The sequence below is a fragment of the Lipophrys pholis genome, assembly GCF_963383615.2.
Source record: "Lipophrys pholis genome assembly, chromosome: 7".
Lineage (NCBI taxonomy): Eukaryota > Metazoa > Chordata > Actinopteri > Blenniiformes > Blenniidae > Lipophrys > Lipophrys pholis.
In genome coordinates, this window is record NC_137638.1 from 18722748 (window position 1) to 18740991 (window position 18244).

The 18244-nt window shown below is 40.2% G+C and overlaps 3 protein-coding genes across 4 annotated transcripts; 2 read left to right on the forward strand and 1 right to left on the reverse strand.

Annotated features, from left to right (window-relative positions):
* Positions 1-5123: 5123 nt before the first annotated feature.
* LOC308112548 (uncharacterized protein) lies at positions 5124-6842 on the reverse strand. Of its 2 annotated transcripts, none has more exons than XR_013935495.1 (5): positions 6542-6839; positions 6334-6462; positions 5990-6195; positions 5557-5646; positions 5124-5456 (listed from the first exon to the last, which is right to left on the reverse strand). XR_013935495.1 is itself a non-coding variant. In XM_080468144.1 (5 exons), the coding sequence occupies exons 1-5, from the start codon at positions 6587-6589 to the stop codon at positions 5382-5384; spliced, it is 390 nt and encodes a 129-aa protein (XP_080324270.1). In that variant the 5' UTR covers positions 6590-6842; the 3' UTR covers positions 5124-5381. The 2 variants fall into 2 exon arrangements, 1 of the variants encoding a protein (XP_080324270.1); XM_080468144.1 differs by having other exon boundaries at positions 5990-6037; positions 6542-6842.
* A 202-nt stretch (positions 6843-7044) lies between these two features.
* Positions 7045-12977, forward strand: plbd2 (phospholipase B domain containing 2). The gene is made up of 12 exons (XM_080466724.1): positions 7045-7351; positions 8014-8107; positions 8197-8355; positions 8474-8574; positions 9000-9214; positions 9800-9894; positions 9991-10151; positions 10610-10705; positions 10808-10879; positions 10992-11144; positions 11296-11458; positions 11561-12977. The coding sequence occupies exons 1-12, from the start codon at positions 7137-7139 to the stop codon at positions 11729-11731; spliced, it is 1695 nt and encodes a 564-aa protein (XP_080322850.1). The 5' UTR covers positions 7045-7136; the 3' UTR covers positions 11732-12977.
* A 159-nt stretch (positions 12978-13136) lies between these two features.
* LOC308112385 (transmembrane protein 248) lies at positions 13137-18095 on the forward strand. Its single transcript, XM_080467876.1, has 7 exons — positions 13137-13282; positions 15325-15517; positions 15752-16007; positions 16085-16184; positions 16281-16422; positions 16535-16675; positions 16846-18095. Exons 2-7 carry the CDS (start codon positions 15356-15358, stop codon positions 16864-16866), a joined length of 822 nt encoding a protein of 273 aa, XP_080324002.1. The 5' UTR covers positions 13137-13282; positions 15325-15355; the 3' UTR covers positions 16867-18095.
* The last annotated feature ends 149 nt before the right edge of the window (positions 18096-18244 follow it).

The window sequence follows — 18244 nt, forward strand, 5'->3', positions numbered from 1 at the left end:
ATTGACGTGTGAGGGAATCATTTCAAGTTTTCATGATCTAAAGTGCTGCTGGAGTAGTTTTCAAATTCTGAGAAGAATAAACTTTACATATCAGTTTCCACATGTGAAGATTCCCTATTGAAAGGAGCAGGAACGATTATCTTTGGCCGGTTTTCCAGTTATAACCCGCATATAGCAGCAGAAGGTGCTTGTAATTTGACACCAGCCTCCTTCTGTTCTTCAGAAACCATGTAGATCCGGTGTCAAACATAAAGCCTATGGTCCAAAACCAGCCGACAAGAGGCTCCAGTCTGGTCCAGTAACCAAGTAAATGGTACAAAAATTAAAAAAACAAAAAAAACAAAAACTAGTTTCTTCAGAGTAGTGACGCTGAGACCCGAGCTGAGAAATCAGTGAAGCTGCCATGAAAGATAGAAAACTCACCTCAAGCCGGGCCGTTAGGGAGTTTGTAAAAACACCCAGAATGCAACAATTACAGAAGTTTCTTGACATTTCACTGCATTTTACAACAGAAAGTTTTAGGAAAATTGGCTTTATGTTGAGATTTTTTTCAAATAGACATTTTAAGACTTGGGAAAAACTCCAAGTTTAAATTGAAAGGTTACTATAGCACTATTTTATGGGTCCAGTCAACTGGAGATGAAACTGGGCTGTTTGTGGCTCCTGAACTGAAATGTGTTTGACGCTCCTGCTGTGGGATCCCCTTTTAGCACCAACCTTGAATCTAAAGTGTCACAACACATAAAGTTCGAATAAACTTCCAAACTTGAAAAATACATAAACAGATATCGGTCAGTGGCGTCCACCGTTTGAAATCCAAATCACTTTGCCCTGGTTTAAAGGTATTTATTCCCAAATAGGTGTGAAACATGAAAGTTTAGGAGTTTCATCCAAAAGGTGTTGGCCTCATATGCCCAACTGTTATTGGGTTATTGACAAATAGGTTTTCTGTGCATTTCTAAGTAATTTATCTGATGATGAATGAAGGTACAGGCGCAATGGAAATTCCAGTGTAGTGTTTTCTGTCACTATCCAAGCTGGAATGTCTGCATTACAAGAAGTAAGCCTATTTAGTGTGTTTGTGGTGTTTCTCTGACTGTGGGTCGTTGTTCTTGTCAGCAGGTAGCGTCATTGAGCCAGATTTGAGCCATTTGAAGGGTCCGCTGCTTCAAAGGAAAGATCTGAAACCAGCCCACCAGGTACCTGTCCTTTTGATATTTTATTAAGTTAGGACACGGGGTGGTTATGGGGTTTTGTCGGGTTCTGGTTTTTACATAACCTGCTTGCTTTTCAGGCTCAACTGTCATGATCTGGGGTTTGTTGTGCTTTCCACGTGTGTTTTGTTGTCTGTTTTCCCTGTCTGCTCCTCCTGTGTCCCGTCCCCCCCCCCCCCCCCCCCCCCCCCCCCGAGCTAGATTGGTTGCAAGTGCTTTCACAGGTGCGGATGATCATCATCAGCTACCCTATTTAAGCCGGCCAGATTATTGTCTTCACCTCGTGGCTCCTCGTGAAGACTACCTATGCGCCCGTGTCCTGTCGTCTACTCGTCCACGGTTCCTCTCTCTGGATTCACCTCACACGTGCTGGAAAAGGGGTTTTTGGGATCGCCACCTGGATTGTTTCACCGCTCACGTATGAGCTTGGACTCTCGCTCATCTTTGTCACTAGTGTAACCTCCACTTGTTATATTATATCATCACTAAGACTGCTTGCTCTGTTTCTGTGTTGTGCCTTTGGGTCCAGTTCTGAAAACCGTAACATCAACACTTTCTTTTTTATAATTAAAAACTGAACGAGCAAATTAAAAGAATTCAATCAAAATTGTAAAAATCCAACCGTTTCCCTGTGTCCTTCAAGATATGTTCCGTCCTTCCTCGGGGTGTAACATATTTATGGGGGCTCGTTCAAATTGAAATTCTAGCACGTAGTCATCTGAGTCCAACAGAAGTCAATTGCTCAGAAGTCGAGTAATCTGTCACTGTCCAGGCAGCAGTTGATTACTGACCAGAAAGCAGATGGAAGTTTGGCACGTCTGTTTGAAGTCGCGGTGACTGGTGACTTGAAGGAATCCATGTCTACAGGTTACTTCGTAAAAGAGGGTTTATTGATGCGTAAATGGACGCCGCTGAATGTCTCTCCAGTTTAAGAGTCGAGCGTGGTTACGCAGATTGTTGTTCCCACTTCGTATCGGGCTGAGATATTAAAACTGGCCCATGACAATAAGCTCTCTGGTCATCTTGGCATTAGAAAAACCTATGATCGCGTTCGAGGTCACTTCTTCTGGCCCGGGTTGAAAGGCGATGATGCGCGTAATTATAGGGTGTGTCATTGGTGCCAAGTCTCTGGGAAACCAAATCAAGTAATCCCTCCAGCGCCCCTGTATCCAATCCCAGCTGTTGGTGACCCATTTGAGCGCGTGCTGGTCGACTGTGTGGGTCCGCTGCCTCGAACTAAGGTTGGGAATAAATTCTTAGTCACGGTTATGTGCGCAAAAACACGTTTTCCAGAGGTCTTTCCAGTGCGTAAGATCACCACTCCAGTTGTTGTAAAAGCATTAAAGTTATTTTCCTTGTTCGGGTTTCCGCGCGTGTTGCAGTCTGATCAGGGCTCAAATTTCATGTCTAAAATATTCGCCCAGGTCCTGAAGCAACTCGACATACAACACTGTTACTCAAGTGCGTTTCATCCCGAGAGTCAAGGCGCGTTAAAACGTTTCCACCAAACGCTAAAAACAATGCTTGGCACTTACTGTCTGGAGTTCGAAACAGACTGGGACGAGGGGGTACATTTGCAGATGTTCGCCATACGGGAAGTGGTGCTGGAGTCCCTTTGTTTTAGCCCAGCAGAGTTAGTTTTCGCACACAATGTTGGTCGTCCTTTAACGCTGCTGAAGGAAAAGTGGCTCGGGGAGGAAACTAAAACGAATCTCTTGGACTATGTCAGTCGGTTTAGACACAGACTGCGCTGTGCATGTGAAATTGCCAGGGGAAATCTTAAAGATGCACAGGCCCGCATGAAGTCTCTTTTTGATAAACATGTTAAAATGAGGGAATTCAAACCAGGTGAAAAGGTATTAGTGCTACTGCCAATTCCGGGCTCTAGTTTACAGGTGCTGGTGTTTATTTACACTATGATGCAATTGACAGGTATGTATATGTCCTATAGGGCTAGACTTATTAAAGAATGGTTGCTGGTTTCATATTTTATTGCTTGCTTCAGAAATAAAATAATACAATTATTTAGAATTACAGCACTCTTACTAATTTTCAATTAAATTTTTGGTCAGACCACTAGTTAAACTTTACGTCCATGTTTGCTGTGAATAATTCCATATCATATAGTTTGGTCTGATGCACATTTCAATAGTTTACAATTCAAACCTGCCGCTTGGGAACTGAGTGGTTCGAACTTTTGTATCTCGGCGAACAAAAACCAAAAGGTTCCCTACCGGGCTTAGTTGCCTTTTTTCATCTGAAGTTTGCATGTTTCCTCATGTGTGGGACTTCTTTGACACCCTGGTGTCCTCCCACATGTGTATTAGGAGAGTTGACGTCTCTTCCATCCAGGATGTAAACTCCCTTCAGCCCAATGTAAGCTGGGATTGGTTCTTGCCAAACTTTGCATCCCCAAGTTGAATTAACGTATGCAGAGACGAGGTGAACATTACAAGTTAGTGTCAATCTCTTAAACATGAGTGCAGGCGGCACGAGAGGCTGCCAGTCGGGAACCCAAAATGGCCGACAATATGACTGCTCCCTTGTGGTCGCCGCCATATTGTTCCGCCATTTTGTTTATGAATCACCACCACAGCGCCACTCTCGGTGGGAGGCGGTAGTACATGAAACATGGTGGCTTCCTGCAGGTCGCCGCCATTTTGTTCCAAAGCACAATCACAACGCCACTGTTGGTGGGAGGCAAGAGTACATGATCCGTAATACGACCTTGCTTCTCCAGAATTGAAACCCCGTCAGTGCGGTATCAAGATGGTGGTTTACGGGCGCTAACATACTTGTTTACGTGCGCTGACATACTTGTTAGCGGTCAGCGCCATACTACTCTCAAAATTGAAACCCCGCCAGTGCGGTATCAAATAATGGCGGCGTATGGGCGCCGTCATACTTGTTTGTGGTTGCCGACATGCTTGTTTATGGTCACCGCCATATTTAAAAGGCGGAATGACGTCAGTGGCTAAAGTTACGTCATGGCTTCATGGGTCATGTTCAGTTCTGGGAAGCACAAGTAAACTGGAAGGTACATCCAGGTCAATTTTATCTGAATAAAGCTCAGAGTGCATTTATTAGGTCCAGAGCCAAGTAAATTGAGGGAGGAGAAAACACCCATCATGTTCCACATTCAATTCATAAAAACAGCCTAGAAAGAAAAGATTAACTCTCATGAACGGGGAAGAATACTTAGAATCAAAAAGTATAGTGAAGGAGATCTTGAATTTCTTTAGACACCTGTATGTATCCTCTTCTAAAAAAAAATGCTGAATTACTTTAAATCATTCATTACTGTAAATGATGAATCCTTTAGAAATGTTTGTGAGGAGGATTTAAAATTAAAGTATCATCATGAAAACAGCCTCTGACTGATCTCCAGGCTCAGATGGAATCACCACAAACATTTCTGAAAAGAAATTAAAACATTGCTGTTTGAGGCAATAATGTATGACTAAAAAGGAATTATTGACAATGAAACAAGGTAGAATTATTTCAGGATGTCTATTTGTCATGTTTCCTTACATTCAGGTCAAAATAAGAAAAGTGTCTCCTAACTCCATTCTAAATTCTGCATTAGTTACATTTCACATCACTGCACCTGTGTCATTTAATATCCCAAATTGTCAGTGAGCCATGTAACAAGTTTATTCTGTATACACCTGCTGCGTACATGATTGACTAAGTTGTCTAACTGAGCCTGTCAGCAACACACTGCAGCTGTAACCACAGTGAAGCTCAGGGTCAGAGGTCAGCTACTAAACAGATCTGCATCCTTCATTCATCCAGTGACAATGTGTGGCTGCATTAAGCAAAACAAATGACCAGAACGGAGAATAACTGTAGTTTCTTCAGCAGGAAAGGAGTAAATGTCCATTACAAACACCCATGACAACTTTAAAATAAAATCATGTCATTGTTTATTATATATACACACAAGCACAGAGTACTTTAATAGAGAAAACACAACAAATCCACATGAGCAAGCGTGAAGATTGTATAAATGTAAAGATTCCAATAGATAAGATGGTGATGAGCGACAGCAGTGCAGCTTCACACTACCATCAGGTGAACACAGGAAGATATAGGATTACTACAACATCACCGGATGCCTTCAGACTCTTGTTCATCATGTACGGTTGGTTCCCCTGTGAGAGCATGTTAGAACTTTCTCCCACTGGCTATGACGACCTCTGCCTCAAGCCTTGTATGACCTTCGGCCATCAGGATGTTGATCTGAAAAACATTGACAAGGTGTATGTAGATAGCTTTCCAAAAACTCAAAATATTGAGCACTCTACTTCTATGATGTCCTCCATTCCATTGACCATCTTACTTCTGGGAGCAAAACATAATGGATGAGTCTCAGGTCCTCCTTCAGGATTCCTGTGACTTCCTCCATCTCCTTCAGCATCTCCAAGATCTTCTGCAATACAGAGGAATCAAAGTAAACAAATCAAGCTTATGTTACATAAAAACTCTAACTGTCATGAAACGGAACTGAGGCTCAAGCGCAGACAGCAAAACAGGAGACACAAAATTCCGTTCACTGATTTATTTGAACAAGGAGCGGAGTCAACAAAAACTACCAGAGCCCCTAACGGGATGGTGGGCCAACTAAAGGAGAATAAGCCACTAAGGCATAAACTAACACTAAGAATTAAACAGACAACGATCAGGAAACTCCTGACGGAAAAGCGACTAGAAAAGGTAAATACAACGAAGCAGACTCGGGGGGGGCTAAACTAACTACGTAAAAAATAAGGTACCAATGATCGCAGGGCGGAGGAGTCTGGCACAGGAGTGGGGAGAATCGGCTGAAGAGCGGAAAGAGTAGAGGAGATCGTTGTTTCAGGCAGACAGGAATCCAGCGAAGAGGAGGACCAGAGTGAAGTAGTTTACGGTTTGGCGTGGGTTCGTGGTCAGCCGGTGTTTATATAGGAGGTGCAGGTGGGGAGGCCACTCCCCGCCGCAGCTGGAAGCAGTTGAGTTGATTGGAGGTGAGAGGTCATGCCCATGAGGCAGGGAGGCCACCAGATGGTGCCAACGGACCAAATTAGGGTTGAGAAGTGGAGGGCATGACACAAATTTGATTGATGAGATGTTTTCTTACCTGCTGGTCACTGAAAGGCAACATCCTCAGTTTGAGCTGCTGCTTCAGGGAAAGTGATGCTGACGGCATCTTCCAGAGGTTTATTCTGTCTGAACAGACCCTCGACTCCATGAGATCATCATGTAAGATCTGAAGACAAAGAGCAAAGAGAGAACATATATTAGCACTCGGGAATAGAACCACTAACAGCACAGTTTGTTTCACTCACCTTGATCTGCTCTCTAGAGAATACAGTCAGGATCACCCCCTTCAACATCTCAATGATCCTGCAGATAAAAATGAGATAAAAAAAAAACAACCCAGCAACAACTGTGACATTTACACTTTGATTAAAGTCAAAACTACTGGATTTTATTTGTTCCTGTCATTTAACAAAAGGAATCAGCACACTGTTGAATCAGCTGACATTTTGCTTTCACAAGGTGATCATCAAACAACTGTTCTATTCAACACAAAGGAGTGCAGGCTAAATATGTCAGCCAGGTGTTTCAGTCATTTCTGCCACTTCCGGTGGGTCGGCTTTCGTGTACGTGACTTCCTGCATGTTCGGTGGTTACGTCACTTCCTGTGGGTCGTCTTCTAAATATGTCTCTTCCGGTGCGTCATTCAGTGTCATTTCCGTCCATGCTTCCGCATAGCACCATTTCAAGATGGCAGCGACCCAGAAACAAATATGGCGGCGCCCACAACACCGCCATCTTGGTTTTCCCCACTGGCATCTCTTGGAACTTTACAAGCCTCAGCTGACCTGAGTGTGATCATGTGACAAATCACGCGGGGTCATGTGATTTATTTCCGTAAACATGGCGGGCAGGCAGCACACGGGCTGTGCTCTGAGGGGCATTCCTGCACTTTTTAATATCTTCATAGTTCCATTGTTTTGCTTGTGTGCTTCGGGTCAAGCTGAAATACGAAGCGCTGTTGTTGACAGACAGACCGGACAGCTCACGGTTATCGACGGTTTCCAGAAAGATTCTGTGGCTTTTGCAAATTTCACTGATGACATAAAGACCTCAGGGTGAGTACACACTGTTTTTTTGTTTTTTTTAACTGGAGAAGCCTTCTCTCCTCTGTTATTGACTCAAAATAGAAAACATGTCCTTTAAATATTGATTGGTCCTGGACTTTAAACCCAGATTAAACGTCGTGTTTTTAATTTCTTATTATTAGGTTATGTGTCTGTGTCTCACTTGTGTATTGTGATGCCACAGTTAAAGCAGCAGCTGTTCAAGAACCCTTTATACTAGTCTGAAAATAAATATATATATATCATCAATTAAACATTTCATTGATTATTCAAGTGATTTATGTTTGACATATTTATCAGCTGTCAAGTCCACTTACTTACAATAATATCATCTGTATTTTGTACACCAATCACCAGAAAAAGAACAACAGAAGTAAAACATGTAACATGGGGAACCCTGGGGGCATATGTGTATGCTGCACAAATTAGAAGAAGAAGTATCAAAGATGGAAATGAATTGTATACTTTGTTTTGAAAAGTTTAAGAAATAAAGCACTATATAAATTAAATCCACTTACCATACAGCAGTACTTTAAGCTGTGATCCAAAGATGCAATCTAGAGGCCATTATTGGAATATAATAGAACTATGTTATTAATCCCAGAGGAAATAGTTTTATTGCGATTTATTTTATTTTCATTCTTGCATGTCAGCTGGTCTTTCTTGGAGGTCACCACCAGCAGTAAGTACAATGACAGCTTCCAAGCTTATGCAGCCGGCGTCGTGGAGGCTGCAGTCACATCCCAGGTGAGTTGAGACTTTTTCCCAGTCAGAAATAAAAAATGCTCAATTGCCTTTACGTTTCCAATCTGAAGATTGCTATTTTGTTTCTCCAGCTCATCTATAAGCATTGGATGAACACACTGATGGGCTACTGTGGACCCTTTACCTTTCAAACGGGTTACTGTGAGCGCCTCAAGGCTTACATATCAACCAATCTGCTGTGGGTTCAGGAGCAAATAGAGAAACAACCGAATTCACCCTACTGGTATCAGGTACTGAATTAATGTTTGTAATTTAAAATAGAGAAGCCTTCAAGTGAATTATAAAAAATAAAAAAAATCATATAAATCAGATATTTTATTTGTTTATTATGTTTCTGCTTCTTGTCAGGTACGACTGGCTCTGCTGCAGCTGAAAGGTTTGGAGGATAGCTACAATGACGAGCTGTCTTTTCCTACAGGACCGATCTCCCTCAACCCATTTGGATTTCTGTTAGTAGTTGTTTCTTTTGTATTTAACCAAAAAATGTTTGCTTTCTGCCAAATGCTATTTCTTCCATCTCTTTTAGATTCTGCATTTTTAGTGTAGCATAACAAAAGCATTAAGTAACTAAAAAGGGACAACTTGCTGAATGGTACTATAGGTATAAAGCGCTTTGGGACAAGTGCTATATAAGTAAAATCCATTCACCATATTATTATGCACCTCTTCCACATCGCTATGATATCTTCATCAGTGTTACTGCCATATTTGTACATTAGATTATTTAAGTGTAACATTACCTTTGGTGTAAAAGCAGAAAGAAACAGTAGTTTGACATCCTGGACAAATAGGTTAATTACATAAAAATATTTTAATCAGAAATCTTTTTTTTTTTTTTTAAACTGATGTGAAATCTGTATTTTTATTACGTTAGACTTTTCCAACTGGGTGGAGATCTGGAGGACCTAGAATCAGCCCTGAATAAATCCAGCCAAACTCGACTTCTTGGTTCCGGTTCCTGCTCTGCTCTCATTAAGCTGCTGCCGAACAACAAAGAGCTGCTGGTGTCACATGACACCTGGAACAGCTACCAGGCCATGCTGCGCATCATGAAGAAATACATGTTTGCCTTTAAAGCTTCTCCTTCAGGTGGTTCACTGACACGAGCGTGTCTCAGTTTAACATCGCTCCGAAGTCCCTGACTATGTAAAGACAGGATCATTTTGACTTTGTGGGTGAAAATCTTCACTTTCTTAATGGAAGTTAGTTGACAGGATCAGTAACACTTTCATACTTGTACATGTACAGTCAATATGACCAAGTATCTAGAAGCACAACTGTTCTACTTTAGACAGGATTTGTAAAATACAGCTGATCTGAACAGTCTAGTGCCTGGAAAACTCAACGTGCTAGAAAACAATGTTTGCTTTAATTCTTGCTTCATACAAGAATTAAAGCAAACATTATTGTTAAGTTAATGACTTTTGAGGTGCTGATTGTAACTGTTGGAAGTTGAATCTAACAGTTTTACTGTTCATTTTTGATGTTGGACTAAATAGCACCAAATGTATTTTTACAGTATACTCTATGCACTTCTACTCTAACCATAGAAATCAAGAAAATACTGTAGTTTCCTGATTTGTAACTTTCAACATGTTTGACTAAATGTTGATCTCCCTGGTATGTGGGTAGCAGCTCGTCTGAAGTTTCTAAATGTTCTTATTTTTGTTTCAGAAAATGAGGTTATCCCCGGTGGAACTCAAGCGTTCTCATCTTACCCGGGATCCATCTTCTCTGGAGATGATTTCTACATCCTGAGCAGTGGCCTGGTGAGAGCCATCTGTGCTCAGCACTACCGTTAACAAGAATTCTTACTGATTGTGTTATTATTTCACAATTGTTTTTTTGTTGTCTGGTTCCTTCAGGTTACATTGGAAACCACCATTGGCAACAGCAACTCTGACCTCTGGAAGTTTGTTCAGCCCAAGGGATCAGTCATGGAATGGCTCAGAAACATTGTTGCCAACCGATTGGCTGCGAACGGCAGGGACTGGGCGGTGACCTTCAGCAAGTACAACAGTGGAACGTAAGATTTATACAAACGAAACTGCTTCATGTTACATTTAAAGCAACCATTTCACTCATTAATATCCCCTTCATGAGCAAGTTCCAGGATTCTGGGCTACTTTTAGTCTTTCGAAATAGAGGTTACTGGTGACAATATTACCGAAGATTGTGTTTGATTTTTAGGTTGTCGGGCTGCAAAGTGTAGTTGGCGCCCTCGCGTCATACCGAGAATGTCCGTGGTTTTGAGTCCAATCATAGTCAGCTGATACCGGCTCCAGTGACCCTAAGTTGAATAAATTGATGTAGAAGGCAGATGAATGGCTTAGCCTGTCAACAGAAGATAGGCCTGTATAATCTAGAGTCACATGACATGTCAGTTGGGTCACTCATTTCATAGTTTACTGCGCAATAATGAAAAACCAGGAAATGTTTGTTAAAGGTTGTGTGCTCTCACTGACTTTGTTTAATGCTTTGTAGGTATAACAACCAGTGGATGATTGTGGATTATAATCACTTTACTCCAGGAAAAACCGACATTAAAGAGAAGCTTTTTTTTGTGCTGGAGCAGATTCCGTGAGTGTTTTATCAAAATAGATCATTTTGTGTTTCTACCAATAATTGTGACGTTATCGAAGCTGACTGACTTAAAAATGATCTCACTTTGTGACGTTGCAGGGGAATGGTTGTTTACACTGATAAAACTGACGAACTGATGAAGAAAGGATACTGGGCTAGTTACAACATACCGTAAGTATGCCATCAGCAGCTTTTTGTTAATTGCGTGCTTCTGTATCTCACATACGTTCAGCTAAGCTGTACATCACATTTGTGTAACATGTACAAATACACACATCTACAGGTATTACGAGGAGATCTTTAACGCCAGTGGCTGCAATGAGCTGGTTGAGAAGTTTGGTCCATGGTTCTCTCTGGACCAAAATCCTCGGGCTCAAATTTTCAGGCGGAACCAAACAGATGTCACAGATGTGGATTCCATGATCCGTCTCATGAGGTAAGGTCTCTGTGTTGCACAGTTCTTCAGAAGTATGCGCTCATCAGGTGCTCGCCTGATAGGCCAAACACACACACACACACACACACCATTTGTTCTTGGCTGTTAGAATAAAGTTTGAATCGTTCTGACAGTTACTTTTGCTCTTTAGGTACAACAACTTTATGGAAGATCCATTATCAAGATGTGAAGCCTGTAATCCGCCTGCTAATGGGGAGAATTCGATCTCAGCCCGTTCTGACCTGAACCCGGCTAATGGAACTTATCCCTTTGGTGCTTTGAAGCAGAGGCCACATGGAGGAACAGACATGAAGGTTTTCATTATTCTTCTGTTTGCCATAAATATAAAACTACTGTGAAACGCCTGTAATTGTGAAAGAAATTCTTTCTGACTTTATTGCGTCCTTCCTTTGCAGATGACTTCCTTTGAGATGTTCCGAGATTATGGGATGCTGGCAGTGAACGGGCCAACTTGGGACCAGGTGCCGCCCTTCCAGTGGAGCAGCTCTCCCTACGAGGATCTCATGCACATGGGTCACCCAGATATTTGGACTTTCAAGCCTGTGAAAGTCACCTGGGCCCCTTGATTATAATCATACTATACGTAGAAGTGACACTATCAGTGTTAACAATGCCAGCTGTGCTGCTAAATGTTTCATAAAGGGAAAGATAAAAAGCAATTTTCGCTTATTTTATGATGATATTCAGAAGGCTGGTGATAATATTTTGAAATTACTGCAGTTCTAAAGTATTGCACTATTTTCATAATAAAAGCTATGAGCGCTAAGAATGTAAGGCAGCAGGACTGTGTAAATTGAGAGCTTCTGCATTAGATTCATATCTGATTGTGTTTGTGCTTTGAAAAGATTTTTATTTTTTTTAATCAACTGATTGTATCAATTCCTAGGTTGTTGTGTTTTTTTTTTAATGTAAATTCTTCCACATGTTGGAACTTATCTTTGGGAAGATCACAAAATAGCTAAATCGACCCTGATGCAAATTGTTTCTAAAGGATTACCAAATGCATTTGATGACATTTGTATTTTGTGATACATTAAAATAAACTATTCTTTTTGTCAGGTCCAACCTCTGAACATTTATTAATTCTGCAAGACAGAACAAAACACACAAATTAAGATTTGGTTTTACTCATGAGGAGAACGGAAGAGAGATGTTTCAGGTACAAATCTCCAACCCGCTCTGAAAAACCTCTGCCGTTTCCTCTCCTTTTATTAGGGTTCCTCCTGTGTTTCTTTCAGGGCACTTCCCCATTTGCTGACCACATTTCTCCTTATCATAATAGATCACAGGGGTCCTCTTATCTTATTACAAGGACTTCCCATCTGCAGACCACATTCCTCCTTACCATAAAAGTTCACAGTGGAGAAATACAAGTCGTAGCAGATGAGAAAGAATGTTGGTACAATGAATGTGATAACCTTTCGTAAGATTATTCCAACACTTTTATCATTACCTGTTGATTGAGGGTCATTTTCCATTGCTGTCCAGTTTGAATATTAGGTCATCATTAGCTATTGATGGACTAAAACATCTTCAGATACATTTCTGTCTAACTAGCATCAACCAGGCACACTAACAAAGCAATCTCAATTAACATGTATTTAAGCAACACAAATTATCCTTAAAGTACAATGCTACAAATGTAAATCAACCACAGATCTAACCATGAAAATAGAACTAGAGCAATAATAGTTGTATGTCTGTGTCTATGTGTGCATGCTTAACGTACTGAACAGAACAATCATTACAATGTACTGAATAATTAATCTGTTTTCAATGATTTTTACGTGTGTAATAAAAAGCATTCATGGTAATTCTCATCTTGTGAATAAGAAATACAAAACATAAGTTATTACTGTTGGAGTGAAATTTGCGATGCACATGACAATGAACAATATAGTGTTTTTTTTATATTGAAGATAAATCCGTCCCGTCAACCGCGTAATGACGTCAGAGCAGTCGTCATAGCGCACTGCCGTAAACAGTCAGCAACCTGTCGCGTTGTTGTTTTGACTTCAAACTTCCTAAATGTTGAGCTCCGATTCATTTACCATCTACAAACACCATATTTGTAGTTTACCAAAACTGGCGCCGTATTCGGAAAACAGGGATTGAAGGTATGCAATCTTATTTCAGCTTGCGCAGTTTGTTAGCAACATTACACTGATAGTAACACGTGGAGTTTAGAGATGAGAGGAATTACACGTCTGCTGGTGCTCTACATGTCCATTTGTTCTTGTTTCATGACTTTTATTTTCCTCTGCATTAATTTCAAGCAGAATACAGGCGGAGATGTTGTTATTGTTGACAATAATCATGGACTAATCCATCGTCCGTGGGGTTGTTTTAAGCTGCTCAGAAGCTGCTTCGTGTTTTACTTCATGGCAGCAGACACGGTCAAACTGAGAAACTAGTCAAATTAAAAAAGTATCACTCGAATACTTTCCTCTACATATAGCTGACTACAAAGCTGATTATTATTATGATAGGTGCTGCCTCGTATTTTGACAATGTATGTCTTATAATTGCACAAATGTTGCAGACGGGTTTTTAATTCCACTTTTCTGACGAAACAATTTTATGTTATTTTTTTTAAACACATTTAGTGAATGTCCAAGTTATTGTTATATCCTTGCAGTATCTATTTGATGTTTGGTTTTTTTTCATTAATCTTAATGTTCATTGTCAAGGGTAGTTTGACTTAAACTAAACTAAAAGAAATAATGGTTTCAGAGGCATCTTGTTAATTATTTATATAAACTGAAAGGAAAACCATAAAGTCCATTTCAAGACCTCCTCTTGTCTTAAAAATCCAGAGTTTATACCTATGAAAATATTTTTAACTTGTAAAATGAAAAAGAACAAAGGGAAACCAAGTGACCTGTAAAATTCTGCAGCTCAATTATACAATTATGTGCAAGTATGTGTCCACCTTGCTTCATGTAATAGTGGCTCATCTGGCCTGTGTTGTCTTGTAAATTATCCATTCATCTTTTACTCTGCATATCCTGTTAAGGGCGGCTGGTGCCAAACTCAGCAAAGGTGGATGAGGGCAGGGTACAGCCTGGACAGGCCGCCACCAGTCCATCACAGAGAGAACTACACACACTCATATTCATATACATAGGGGCAATTTAGAATCACCAATTGACAGCACTTGAATTTTTTTAGACTGTTGGAGGAAAAGCACGCAGACAGAAATGACCCATGACCTTCTGGCTGTGAGGCGAGAGTGCTAACCACTGTTCCACCGGTAATCTTGTGTAGTGTTTGTCTCTCGCCTCACAGCTCATATCCCGGTTGAAGTCTGGACTTTGGAACTTTTCAACGTGGAGTTTGTCCATGCATCTTTTCAGTTGTTCAGTTGGAGGCATCTCAGTGCAAATTGAATCAGGTCAACTGGACTTGGTCATACTGTATGTATTGAAGGATGTTTCATTCCTCACCAAAATTGCTTCATCTGTCTCGTTTTATTGAGACTAGGCTGGTTCTGTATTTAAAATCTTTGGGTGAGTCACCCAAGGTTTCATATGCTGGTGACATTTCATTTCAGGTTCCAGAGTTTGGACTAGTCTAGTGCACAGCATGAACCAGTGAAGCCACTTGGATGAGGGGTGAAACGCCTACCAAAACATAGGACCAGATCTAGTTGATATGATTCAATCTGCATTGAGATATGTACAATCTGATGGTTCTCCCTGTTCATACTTGGGTTTTCTCATGATACTTTGGTTTAATTCCACAATCCGAAAACATGTGATTGAAGTTAAATGGTGAAAAAAAAATTACCAATAAGTGTTGGTGTGTGGTTGCCTGTGTTGGCCCTGTGATGGACTGGTGACATGTCTAACATGTATCCTGTGTTCACCCATAGTCAGGTCTGATCGGCGCCCTTAAAGTAGTACAGATGATGGATATCTGTCCCCTACTTTGCCTCTGTCACAACCTCAACATAATATATTCTGTAAAAACCTCAAACATTATCTAGCAGAAATTGAGAAAAACACACACAAACTGTTTGTTCATAAAGATTTTCTTCAGGGTGAACACGTCTGTCTACCAACGACACTCAGCCACAGTCCATCAAGGTCAAATTTTTGTATTGTGTCAGACGAAAGCTGTTAAAATTAAATATGAGTTTACTGTCTTCTATTTACAGCTTTCTGCACCCCAGCTGTATGTGAGGTCTGATGATGGGATTCTGGCAGCCAGTGACTAAGCTTCGAGATTATGTATCGCACAATCCTCCAGTGTTTACTTTTTTCCTGGGTCTGTTGACTCTGGCCATGTCATTCATCTGTCTCGGCTTTTACAGCCAAACTCACACTCTGCCAAATCCTGACACAGCAAAGGTAAGAGCTCATTTAGTTAAAATTACACTGGAGATAAAGAGACATCAACACACCTTTCTGCATTGGTGTTTGTGTTTGGTTCATTAATCTTGAATGAGTGGATGTTGTGACATTCATTTTATTTAAAAGAGTGCATAGAAAATATCATTCACAGCTGTGACTTAATGCATGCTTGTCTCTTACTGTTTTCTAACAGCATTTGTCAAAAATGATTGTGCTTTATTATTCTCATAGGACTGGAACCGTCTGCTGTCCTCCTTATCCCAGTTACAACTGTGTGAGAAAGTGAATGAAAGTTCACCTGAGTTAGACTCCTCAGTTCCCGCTCCTCTGATGAAACAAGAAATGGATCAGAAAACTTCAGTTCCCTCTTCCATCTCAGTCTTGCGCCTCAGTGTTCCTCTGGGTGTGACAATCAGACCGCCAAGCGATTCGCCTAAAGAGCTCCACCTGCACACTACCTTGAGAGCCAGTCTGTTGAATATTGGAGGTTAGTATTGCTAAGAAGTGAAATAAAGTAAAGTACACATAACATTTGCTTTAGGGTGTATTTATTTTACTCCTCAGGTAATGAAAATGTAAGTTTGACATTTGAGGTTCTGGTTGCAAACGGTACTCACACCTGCCTCACCATAAGTGCCCCAACACACCTCCTACCAATGAGTCTGTAAGTGGAAACTTTTAAGTTATCCCCATGTTTGAAGTTGAACAAATTCATAATTATTGAGTGTTTTATATGAACACGTGAAATGCTTTCATAAAGACTTCCTCCAGAGTGTCCTGCATCAGAGACAAATATTTCACTGATCCACACGGAGGCAAGTGAACAGCTGCTGACAGAATCACAGGCTTGCTACAGCCTGCAGTGGAAAAAGGACCCGACACTTACCGTCATGTTAACACAGGTACAGTTCTTCAGACATGAACAACACACCATGGTCATCCCACACAGTGTATTTAATTTATTTATTTAATAAAAACCTTTTTTTTAATTAATTCTTCATTTTTATTCTTTAGGAAGAGCAGAGTATGGCAGAGCGACATCTATTTGAAGTTGGTGTGTTTCTGCTGGTGATCTGTGTGTTACTCTGTTTAACTGTGAGTTTGACACATTCACTCACTGGGCGCCAGGAGTGGAAAGAACTGGATCTACAAAATGTAATTTCTTCTTTTTCCAACCATTTTATTCTTTGTTTGTTTGTTGTTGTTTTTTGTTTTTTTTTAAAAGATTGTGTAAAGAATGTGTTGCTCATCTGTTTATTTTACAAAATGAGGATACTGGGTATGTAGTGAAAAGGTTTGACGTAACCATCCTGATTTACTTGCAGGAGCCGTTGATTGAGAGCTGACCATTTTCATCCTCTGCATCCTGAAGAGATCCGATGCATTTAATGTTCCTGCTCATCTCCTTTGTAACAGCAGTCAGCCCTGGGGAGCACTGGTCTTCATTTAAATATAGACGTAATCTTCTCTTTCACTCTGTATTCTTGCATAAGTTTGAGAAATGAACCATATTAGTGTCATAAGGATTTTGTTTGAGTTGTTTTGAAGTTAACTCATACCGGTAACCATGTCAGGATATTTCATATCTCCTGCATCCATCTTCTGCCATTGTCCGTTGCAACTTTTTATCGCACTGTGCAGTCCAAGAGTAATTTTAGTGCACAAAAGTACACCAAAAGAGTTTTACGAAACATACTTATGAACCAGTTGTGTATCTCAGAGTAACTAAAATTATATATGAGATCTTTCTCTAAATGGGAAATTTTAAACTAATCTGTTTTTAACAAAAGTGTAGAAGATTATCTTGAGATATTTTTTTTGAGTCTACTTTTATGGGACCAAGTGGGTGTACTTGGCACGCCGAATAGTCTGCTCCAGGTTACACATCTGCATTAACAGGTACAGAGTGATCGTGGTTTGTACAACTTCATGAATTACTATTAGCATTGTAGTAAGAACTTTTAAAAGTGAATTCTTAACAAGCTTAATAGAACATCTAGCAAAGCCAGTATGATTACATGCAAATGATGTGTCAACCAATCTTGTTTAAAATGTTGTGCAGCTCAGAAATGGATGACCCACGTCATCTCAGTTTTAAACTTTGTTCCATTTGCTGTAGCAAGATTAAAAAACAATAATGACAAATATGAATAACTAGTTAGTTATTTTGTTATTGTTTTTTAGTGAGCGTAACATTTTAATCTTGACTCAGTGTGACACTATACCAATAATAAGCACCATGCACATTAATGGCAGTGAATGATACAGTGCTGTATAGTAATTTACAAGGCAACAGCAATTACTAATGTTTACCACTGAAGCAAATTCACCATGTTTGATATTATTGATGTTGACCTTACAAAAACTGATAGCAGAAACTATCCTTGTCCAATTTTAAGACGAAAACACTTTGGAGACTGATTGCTTTCAAAATGCCAATTGCAGAAACCATGCAAGTGTATTTTAGTCTTCATCATATTTATAGTCACTCTCATTTTGCTGTTTACCCTCTGCCAGCACCTTGTAATGAAGATATGTTAGTAAATTAAAGTAATTAATAAATGAATAAATCCTGTTCTTGTCATTCTTGTATGGGCATATGATATTAAGGGCCAAACTTAAAATGTAAGTAAACCTTTGTTTATTTAGTTGACATTGGAAATGTATATGATTGACATAAAGCCCCACCTCACACCGGATGATTTTTTTTTTTCAGAAATTACC